Source organism: Geospiza fortis, unplaced genomic scaffold, assembly GCF_000277835.1.
Source record: "Geospiza fortis unplaced genomic scaffold, GeoFor_1.0 scaffold1, whole genome shotgun sequence".
Taxonomy (NCBI): domain Eukaryota; kingdom Metazoa; phylum Chordata; class Aves; order Passeriformes; family Thraupidae; genus Geospiza; species Geospiza fortis.
The window spans coordinates 1,790,009-1,800,930 of record NW_005054320.1 but is presented as its reverse complement, the minus strand read 5'-3'; the positions used below and the strand labels follow the sequence as shown (position 1 = coordinate 1,800,930).

The window sequence follows — 10,922 nt, the reverse complement described above, 5'->3', positions numbered from 1 at the left end:
GGCCCAAAATTGTCAGATTATAGTCACCAGTGCGAAGCAAGACAAGGTATCTCACCAGTAGTGTGGTTAGAAAGTGTGACAGTTCTTCATCTTCAGAGATTAAGTAGAAAAGCACCTATTCCAGAGGCTACTGTGATTCTCTTTGAAGGAAGGATAAAAGTACCCTCTTTGGAAGAAAAAAATCCATAGATTTCTTTTGCAAAAATTCTTGAGTCATCTGTTCCTATCTTCTTCTCTGTGTTTTGGGGATGGAGGGGGGAGAGTTTGTTTGGTGGTAGTTGGTTGGTTGACAGGGGGGTTGGTTTTTTTGGTTGATTGGTTTGTTTTAGTTTGGGTTTTTTCATTTTGTTTTATGTTTTCTTGGTTTATTGTTTTGCTTGGGGGATTTTTGTTGTTTTGGTGGGGCTTTGTTTTGGTTGGTTGGTTGGTTGGTTGGTTTGGGGGTGTTTTTGTTTGTTTTTTTCCTTGAAGCCATAGGGGTTAAAATCAATTATATGTTAAAATTTGTCATATCTTTTTAAATTCTGCGTTAGGACCTCATGAAGGTTTGGTTATTAAAATGTTTACAAGGATAATTATTGTTTTAAACAAATGCATTTATTATAAATCAGCTATTTAAGGGGGGAAAAAAGGCCAACCAAACAAAAAACAGAAGAAAAATACCATGATTCTCTTTTAGAAAGTTCAAGAAGGTGACCTTTTCAAAAAAGGTATTTCACATTATTCATGTGTCCTTAATTTTTTTTTAATCCATGTCACAGTTTGACGCTGGCGCAATGCCAGTGCCTCCATGAAAATATATTTTCCCTAGTGTCTGCTGTGAGATGTGACCAGGAATAGAGCAAAGCAGGCTCCAACAAGGAATAAAGGGAAAAAAACCATGCTATTAACCTACAACTGTATGTAAAAAGAAACACACACAGAACTCAGACTGAAAACCTTCCAAAAACATTCCTCCTCCCCCCACCAAATTTCCAATGCATCACAGTAGGACAAAACCTTGGATTCTCATTCAGTTACCACCCCTCAGATCACCAACTCTCAGTCCATCACTACCCTTCAGATAATCAATTCTCAGTTCATCAAGAAGAAAGGAGTCCCTCCTGTACCATAGGCTTCCTCTGGAAACACAGTTGAGACCTCTTGGGTTTCCATGTCAGATGTGGCACTGCAAGGAGATCATTTGCCATCGTGACACCTTCCTTCCATGTACAGTGCTTTCACTGCACGCGGACTAGAGCTGCTGAGCTGCTTCTAGGATTCCCCTTTTAAGGATCTTTTGCCCAGTTCCAAAAAGAGCACAGTCTCTCACTTTCGGGACACCTGTCCTCCCCAAATTCACCCTCTGGGGCGGAGGGGTCTCGAGAACAGAGATCTTCTCCTTCACTGAAGACAGAGGGCACCAACCACCACCCTCCTCACGTCATCTCTGTTCATGCACTCCTTCACATAACATCACTGCACTCTCTTGGCTCCAAGCCATTGCCTCCCCCTAAATGCAGTCTCTGTGTCACAGGAAAAATGGTTCTGCCCATGGCTATACAAGAAAAGTCCAGCCAAAGGCCACTCCATCATCTCCTCCCACCTAGGATTCTTCTCAACTTCTTCAGACACCTTTCATTTGCACAAACTTTCATCACACTGGCCCATTTACTCCTATTTCATCTCTATCTCTCTTCTCATTCAGCACCAGCAGGATCAGCATTTGTAGGGTTTCCATCATCCAAGAAAAGGGTTAAAATCTCAGGCTCTGCCTGCCCAGAACTCTCCCAAGGCTACCGTGCCCCTTCTTGCCGCACCCTCCCCCCTTCTCCTTCTCAGCCGGCTGTGCTGCCCGCACAAGATATCAAATTTCAAGGTGGCACAAGCACAGGCACCAGCTTCCTCTTTCTCTGGGGAGGCTGCCCAATGACTCTCCAATGTTCCTCCATCCTTCCATCCTGCAGGGGCCTTCACCTCCCCTCTCTGTCCAAGGCCCCGGCCTACCTCACCCGGCCGCATGGCTTCGCCTCCCCCGCCCAGCCCACAGCTGGGCAGGGGAGCTCTGACCTGTTTCATGGACCAGAACCAAGAGAGCTTCCTCCCGGGCATTCTCTGCTTTTAACCCTCTGTGCTCTCAGAGGCGTATCCATGTCCTCAGTGGCCACACCAGGTGCCAATATTCAAATCTGAGCACCTTTTGGTTTGACCACCAGTCTCCCAAAAAACTCACTTCCTTTTCAAACCAGGACAATCCACTATCTTTAATTTTAATCCAATTTCAATTTATGGTAAACAAAAGGCAAAAATCCCTATGGATTTTCCAAAACCTAGCATCTCAACAGCAAAAAGACTGTGGATGCTGCCTCCTGTGTGGGGAAAATCCAGCAGAAAAGGATATTCAATGCAGCAGGTCTGACAGCACAAGTGACCTGGACAGCCGAGTGTGGATGCATGGCTTCCTTTGGCATGTGCAGACATATGCTGAGGAGCTGGAACAATTACTGGGTGGAGGGAAGAGAAGTTAGCAGGTGAAAGACCCAAAGTTGAATCCAGGCTTACTGGTTCTGCTTATTGCTCTGCTCCCTGGAAGTTGGTTCTTTATTGTCATTCTCTATTATACAGCCTGCCCTTCAACAGACATGATGGCAGAAGTATTTAATGGCAGTAATAAGAAAAAGTCTGTATACTTGTAAATAACAGCACACACTGGTATGTTTGAAGCATACAGATATCACTGATGTGTGTTCCTGTACCTATAACTCCCCCTTTCCACTAATAATCTCAGCTCTTCAACATATTCCCTGTGATGACTATCATGGAGCAAAGGAATCCAAACATATACAGATTGGCCAAGGAGTTCTCTCCAAAGCATGAGGTACCACTGAGAAAACTTACCTACTGAGAAACATAAGTATCTGAACTTCTTCACTTTTCTGAGAAAAGCTCAGGTTTACTCAGAAACAACATATGGGTTCTGATCCATTTCCAGTGCTGTAGGCACTGACTATCCATGGTTCAGCTAAAGTAATTTATTTTTCACAAAACCATCTTTATTCTTCTCCTGAAGACTAGCAGCACCATGCTGTTAGATTTGGTTCCCATCCTTGATCCTGCAGATATGGCACACACAAAAAGAAGCACTAAACAAAATTTGCATTATCTTATTTTTGTGACAGTTGAGGCAGTGGAAAAAGAAATAACAAAAAATTCCAACAAAACAAGGAAGAAAAAGGATACTCATGTCATACAGTCATAGAATGGCCTGTGTCGGAAGGGACTTTATCTAATCCAATCTTCCCTACTTTGGGGGCAGGGACATCTTTCACTAGACCAGATCACTCAAAGCTCCATGCAGCTTGGCCTTGTACCCTTCCAGGGATGGGGCATCCACAGCTTCTGTAAGCAACCTGTTCCAGTGCCTCACCACCCTCTGTGTAAAGAATTTCTTTCTAATATCTAATCTAAGACTACCCTTGTTCAGTTTGAAGCCATTGCCCCTTGTCCCACAACTATATATCCTTGTAAAAAGTCCCTCTCCAGCTCTCTATTAGCCCCCTTCAGGTACTGGAAGGCTGCTAGAAGGTATCCCTACATGGACTGAGAGTATTCCACAAAGTTCCAAAGGTATTTGACTCCTGTATATAATACTGCTTGTGCAATATTATATACCTTCACAAAACTGATCTACACTCACCTCTGTGTTTTTCTGCAGCAATAGCATTGCACGGGGTTTAGTTGACTTCCCACAACGGATTTCTCAAAGAAAAAAGGTTCACAGGACTAGGAATATAAAGATGAGAATATGAATATTCCTTTTGTAGATCTTGGGTGTGTGTATAGCTAAACCGAAACAAGCTCATTGAACTAAACCAAAACAAGGTAACAGTGAATGAAAGAAAAATCAAGGATCTCTGGGGCCTTTCAAACCAAATCCTTCCCAGTGTAATTTTATGTATCTGAATATTTCCAGTTGAATGACTAAAAAAAGATTTTGATTGACTTGAATTTTGACTATTATTTAAGAGCACATAATACATCAAGGAAAGATGGCAGGACCAGGGAAAACCTGGCAGGAAAAGGCTGGCAGTGTAGTAGTGAAAACAGATGGTCTACAAGCAAAAACTCGATTATGATTAAGAGAAAGTATTGTTAATAGGGTTACATTTCTAAAGATGGAGTTCTGCCAGAAGCAGTACAAAACAAACTAGTTATTAAAAATGCAATTGAAGCCATCAATTTAGATTAGAAGTCATCTCTCAGCTGAGATGTGAGCATGGAGAATGTGTTTGCTTCTACCCCATTACAATATGAATTAAAATACTAAACACCAACTACTATTTCAGTTAGTTTTGAAATCAGAATGAAAACTACAGAGCAAAAGTGATGAAAATCAAGGGAAGAAAATAATGGAAACATCACAACTGGATGTCACTTGCTGGTAATTCTTCAACCAGTACTCCAAGAGTTAAGAAACAATGTAAAATCAAAATACATTAGGGTCCCATATATTCCAGACTTCACTTACTGTGTCCTGCATAACACATACACAAATTGTTTCTATAGATAATAGAAACAGATATTTATCCCCTGAGGCAGACAAAGTCCCTCCTAAAACCAGTTAACTGAGATACAGTCATGTTTAAGCTGAGATTCTTAAGTCCCCTCCAAAAGTCACTGATGCCCTTATTTAGTCTTCTGAAGTGATTAAGTGACCTGATGGTGCAAATTCAACTTCAAGGGACTGCTGAACACCCCCTAGGGATACTCATTTCTAGGAGTGCATAGGAATTTAGATATTCCTGAACATCTTGACCTCTCTTTTTAAAAGCTGACTACATGATGAGAAAATCCAATACTACAAACCCTTTACCCTGATATGTAAACTCTTGGTACTAGGCAAAACTCTGCTCACTGCATACTTCTCTTCCTTCAGCAGGGCTGCTGTCATGAAACAGGGTACATATCACAATTATTACAGTTAAAAATTCTTGACCTTGTAAAAAATTAAGGAAACTATTGCATTTAGCAGTTGTCCCTGGTTCAAGGTAATAGTTACTCAGCAACAACTGAAATACCTGTATTATCAACATTAGTCTCATGCTAAATCCAAAACCCAGAACAGTATCATCAACTAAAGAGAAAATTACTCCATCTCAGCCAAAACCAGGATACTCTCATGATTTCTCCAGTCCTTGCACTGACAGCTGTTCATAAGCCCAAGCATCAAGCAGCCTGGTGTTTACCTATTCATACCAGAACTAGCTGGGTTTTTCTATCAGCCTGCAGAAGGAAAGTGTTATATATGGCTATGTAATGGTTGGCTTTTGCTACAATTTATTTGTGTTAATTATAAAACTGTAATTGTTTGTAATTAATTATTGAAAGTGCTAAACTGCTTTTTAAGTATGATAAAATTTTTAATTGTTTGTGGGTAGTGTAAAAGGGGAAGGAAGGCTTTCATAAGATGCAAGCGGGCTTGCATGTGAAGATATGCTTGCTATTGCAAAATGTATATCCAAAATGGAATAAGTGAAGAGCAGAAGACCATAAAAGGAAGAGGACAAGTTTAAAGTGGGGTCAGAAGACCCTAAACTGACAACGTCTGCAACTACTGAATTGTGCAAAGGCTGCAAAAATCTGAAGCAAGATTGTAATCAACAAGCCCAAAATAAACCTGCAAAATCATCCAAGGAAGTAAAACAACTGTAACAATAAAAGACTTCAGACTGAAGAAGTGGATGGGCGTCTGGCCTTGTCATGCACCCAGGCCTGTAACTGCAAACTTTTGCTTTATGATTGTCCCTTATTAAGATTTATTAAAACTCTTAAAAATTTAAGAAGAGTGGGCTTCCTTTCTCACAGCATATGAGAAGATTTGTGCTGTGAGGCTCTGGAAGAGGATGCCAACTGAGGTGCTCCTTTGTGTGTGGTCTGGAGGTCAACAACTGGCCTGACAAATACTTACAGGCTCAAAACAAATGGTTTGTAGCACTGCTGTCCAGTAATTCAGACCACGTTCAATAGAAAGGACACCTAAATCTGGGTGATAGAGTTGGCACACTGTGCAAAAAAGGTCATTTTTGATAGAAGTATAAATGTAACAAGCTCACAGACCTATTGTCAGCGCCATGCTTACATGAAAGTGCAATTAATTTTTTGTCTTTTCTACAAATTGTGCCTGATTGCCTGGTTACTTTCTTGGGCCCCATTCTTTGCACTAGAAAGTTCGCACCACAAAAAAAATCCAAACCAAAGCAAAGAAACCATGACACGACCATTTACAAACTCTTATTCCTCTTTGAAACCACCACACTTCAGTTAACCGACTAGTCAACCAATGACTGGCAGGAGGCATACTGGACCTGGATCTGTATGCAAAGGTGTGTTCAATCTTGCTTCTTTCAGCACAGTGATATCAGCTTTGGCCATATCAAATCGCAGAGCAAACACAAGAGTCCTGACAACATCCACTGCTCATAGGAAATAGCAGCAATACCCTTCCACAGCTACATGTTAATGTGACAAACCAGCCACAGCTGCTTGGAAAGAGCCAAGGTTTCCATCATTCTTTAGCTCACAGTTCCCCTTTCCAGTGGTTCGTTGGCCAGCAAGGTAATTCTCAATGTCACACTGTGTCTCTGCAGTGCGGCTTAGCTAAAGGTCTCAAAACTGAAGTGTTAAATGACAGGAACATTTATTACAGGTTTCCACTACTGTACAAGAGCTCTCACTTTTTGCAGCTTTAAATAAACCCAAGTCACAGCACAGAAGCAAGCGCAACCACAGTGGGTTTGAGCAGGAAAAGCCTTCTCAGGAGGGCTAGTGAAGGACTGGTGGGGGGACAGGAGGTGGTTCTGTCACCAGAAAAAGTACTGCCAACTCAAATTTTCCACTTACAGTCAGGCCCTCCATGACACCATAAAAATGAACACAAGAACGGACCACAGAATGACAGTATATAAACCCAGTGAAAGGGGGCTGACAGTAGACAATTTCTGCTCTGCCTTGAAACAGAAGCCACAGCGATGAAGCTCCACACCGCAGCAATCCTGCTCCTCTTCTGGCTTGGTGTCTTCACTGCGCACACAGTCAAAGGTAAGTTTGCAACTCAAGAGGAAGACAAGAATTGCTCCACATTGCACCTGTGGTCTCATGAGCAAAATTTATTGTTGCAGACAGCTGATTTATAAGATAAAACACACAAGAAATACAGATGAAATCTGCAAGAAAGTCAGCTTCATGCAGGACTTCATCTGATATCCTGACAGATGGTGGTTGGTTTCTGCTTTAATGCAAGGAGAGATTCTGTGCCTGACAGCCCTTATAGGGTTTCTGTGCAATGGTCTCTCTCTTAAAATCAAAAAAATCTTGAAGGCACAATGTCTTTTAGTCTCACTGATTCCACATACCTGTGCGCACTATAGGTTAATAACATTTAATGAAAAAATCTTTCTTGGTTAAGACATACATTTTCCTTTTTCCAGATAGATTACTTTTACATGAACTTTATTGCATTAATTGTTATATCTCTCCCTCTAACTATATAGTCTTAATCTTTCTAATATCTACATTTTGAGAAGTTCTTCATTGCTTATTCTTATTTATTAAGAATTTATTCTTATTTATTAAACAATATGGAACTTATAAATAAGTTCCTTATTGTTTATTCACTTGTTTTTAGATAAACCTTTTAGAACAGGCAGGGAAAATAAGAACAATAAGTAAGAAGGGGAGTAATAGATTTATATAATATCTTCTCTTGTTTCACTGCACCATACAACGGAACATCTTCTTTCAAACCAGTTATGAACACTGAGATGAGCCATGTTTATTAGCCATGTTTTAAATAAATTTGTCTGCAGTGCTGGTTAGGTAAGGGACTTTTAGATTAGGTTGCATAGATCATGGAGAAACATGAACATAGACCCATTACAAACATCATCTCATCACAGGGAGAATTCACACAAACCACAGATATGCAAGCCATATGCAAACCCACAAATATGCACTCAGAAACACAGAGAAAAAGTATCCTTACAAAACCACACCAAACCCAAACTGAGACCTGCTAAGTATTCACAGGACTATGAAGGTACACAGCCTTCATGCTGACCCACTGCCTCTCCAGCTACATCCCACTACATCTCCTATTTTCATTGGTGACACTGCTTCATCCGGGCAACAGTGGCTTCATATCACAGATGACAATGTCATTGTCCAGGCTGTGTAACTGGCCCTAAGCATCACCAAGTTTGAAAAAAGCACACTGAGATGGTCTACAAGAGAGAGAAAAAAGGACTAGAAAGAATGAAAAAAAGGACCAAAAATGCCTGGGGAAAAGGGTAGTTCTAGGTGCAGAGCAGTTGGGGGTTTGTTCCCAGTCTTGAGAAACTTTGCTGCTATTCCCTGCATCCATTCCATGAAGGTTGTGTAGTAGCAGAAGAAATATTTCCAGGACTCGTAACAATTGCTTGACCGTCTTTGAGCTCTTTTAATGCCACATTTTGAAAGCCAGTCTGAGGCAGTAAGAAATGTGTCATGAGACATTAAAAAAAACTATGCTGTGTTGCTCATTACTAAAGCAAGATCAAGAGAGATATTCCTTCAGGCAAACAAAATCTCAGGAATTAGCAGATCTGCCAGTATCTGTGCACTGGCTATCCCACACCTTCTCTAAAGACTGCTGTGCGTTTGTGTCAGCTATTCCAATTATTTCAATAGTGAGACTGTGTGCAGCAGCTTTTACATTTAGCAAGGTGCACCACAACAGCTCTTGGACATGTCTCAAGCCAGTACCTCTCCAAATTCTTTATAAACAAACCACAGAGTAGAGCAGTGTACTTTTTGTCCCCTGCATGTGTTCCCAAACTTGTCTTCTATGAACAGAAGTAAACCAGAAACTGGCAAGCGGAGATTAACACTAACATAAACTCCATTGTATTTGAGTGAGCTCCCATTTTTACTTATCATCATGTAAGATAACAAGCACCCAGAAAATTTTATACCAATATTGTGATCCTCTTTCTTAATCACCACTGCATTTCTCTGAATTGTATCAAAATCTTGGAGGAATGCAAGAATTAAGAAGCAGCTCACTCACTGCCTGTGAAATCAGAGTTTTAGCCAGAGGATATAAGCACTTATGCTTCTGGCAGGTATATCTCCCTTTCTGTTAACAATTTTTGTTCATACTACTTTTGGATGTCTACACTGAGGAAAGTAGGCTCACTTTCCTTTTCTTCACTTTGAAAAGAGGAGGAATTACTGATCCATATTCAAAAGATATGTGGAAATCCACCCAATAAAATGCCAGTTCTAAATGTTACCTCCATAAGGGTACTTACTTGTAGATGATGTAGACCTAATTATAAATTATGTCAAATTCTTCTACTACTATGGAAGCAGTGACTCCATAGGGATAGACAAAATTTTAGCGATGGTAGGATGCATCACAAAAATAGCTTAGTCTCTCTGGCATAACTGGTATTGTGGTTGTACATCAGGAGACTCTCATGGTCTAACCACAATTGGAAATCTTCTGGAATTCATAATTTATGAAGTAATTATGGCTAAATATTAATATTAAGTACCTTTGTAATTTATCTATTTTTCCCTTCTAGGGAGCGTTAGCAGTCAGCCCATGCGCAAATTCAGTTGTGTAAAACTGTCTACAAAGCAGTGGAACATCCGAAATTTTGTGAACTATGAAAAGAAACAAGTACCAATAGATGCCATCATGTAAGTATCTCATGCACCTTTCAGACTTCCTTATGCAAACACAAAACCATCAAATAGGGAAGGGGCAGCAGAAGACAATTCTGCTGGCCCAACTCACTAAATCTGGCTAGTCCAGGTCACCCTTCCAGTTCATCCATGCCACATGGCACCTGAGGGAATGAGGAGAGAGGAGCAGGCCTCAGAGAGCTGAGAGATGTGTGCTGCTCATAAATAATGGCAGGAAGCTCACTGACCAGCTCACATCTTTGTGCCCAGTGAGTGGGGAAAAATCTCAACAAGGGCAGAGCAGTCAGAGGCTCCGTGCATGAACTGAGTCAAGGGGAAAAATCATGTGAAAGAATATGGGGTAGCTCTGAGTCTTGCCAGGAGCTGTGTTTGGTCCTCTGACCTCAGATGCATGCATTTTTATCGCATCTGGGATCTGCTCCTGGGAGATAAATGTTCATAATGACTGAATGTAAAATCCCAGAATAGCATGCATGCTTCTTTTTTTTATATCAGTTTGTATGTATATGACCATGTATGTTACCTGTATCATAAACAAGGACATAATGTTTCTAACTGCTGTTATTCCAACTAACACCTACAATCTCCAGCATTTGATGTTGTTTTACAACTTTTTTCCTCATGTTGTGCATCAAAACCAAGAAGAGACCTGTGTTTAGAGACTGGAATTTAATGCCCAGCTGTTTTTTTTATCCTTTTTTGATAGGTTCATCACTGCAGGAGGTATCAGGATCTGTGTAAGTCCTAATCAGAAATGGGTTCAGGCTGCTATAAAGAGAATAGATGAAAGCCGTGCTGCCAAACGCAAATAATCCAAGCATCTAAGGCCAACCAGCGGGAATCATCATCAGTGCTGCAAGTAACAAGGAAGAAAACCTTACTATCTGCTTATTTCCTATTTATTAAGTGGCAATAAAATCTTGGAACAATCACAAACTCACCAAAATCTATTCATCACTGGTTGAATGCCTGCAGACTTCATTTTTTGATTGAACTCTATTAGTTTGTTTATTTTCTGAAATGCTTGCTAATATGTATTTACAGCTGAATGTAGATATTATCTCAACCTTGCTGTCCTGACCAGGATGGCATTTAATGGTGAATGACTGATAGTTTAACACAGTGTAGTGAGGATGACCACCCACAGAGCTGTGAGAGTGCAGACCTCCATGCTGATGGAGACCAGAGCATTCTGT

General features: G+C 40.7%; 1 protein-coding gene across 1 annotated transcript; it reads left to right on the top strand.

Moving 5' to 3' along the window:
- The first annotated feature begins 7,007 nt into the window (after positions 1–7,007).
- On the top strand, positions 7,008–10,538 carry LOC102045016 (lymphotactin-like). The gene is made up of 3 exons (XM_005420534.1): positions 7,008–7,077; positions 9,603–9,720; positions 10,433–10,538. The coding sequence occupies exons 1-3, from the start codon at positions 7,008–7,010 to the stop codon at positions 10,536–10,538; spliced, it is 294 nt and encodes a 97-aa protein (XP_005420591.1).
- The last annotated feature ends 384 nt before the right edge of the window (positions 10,539–10,922 follow it).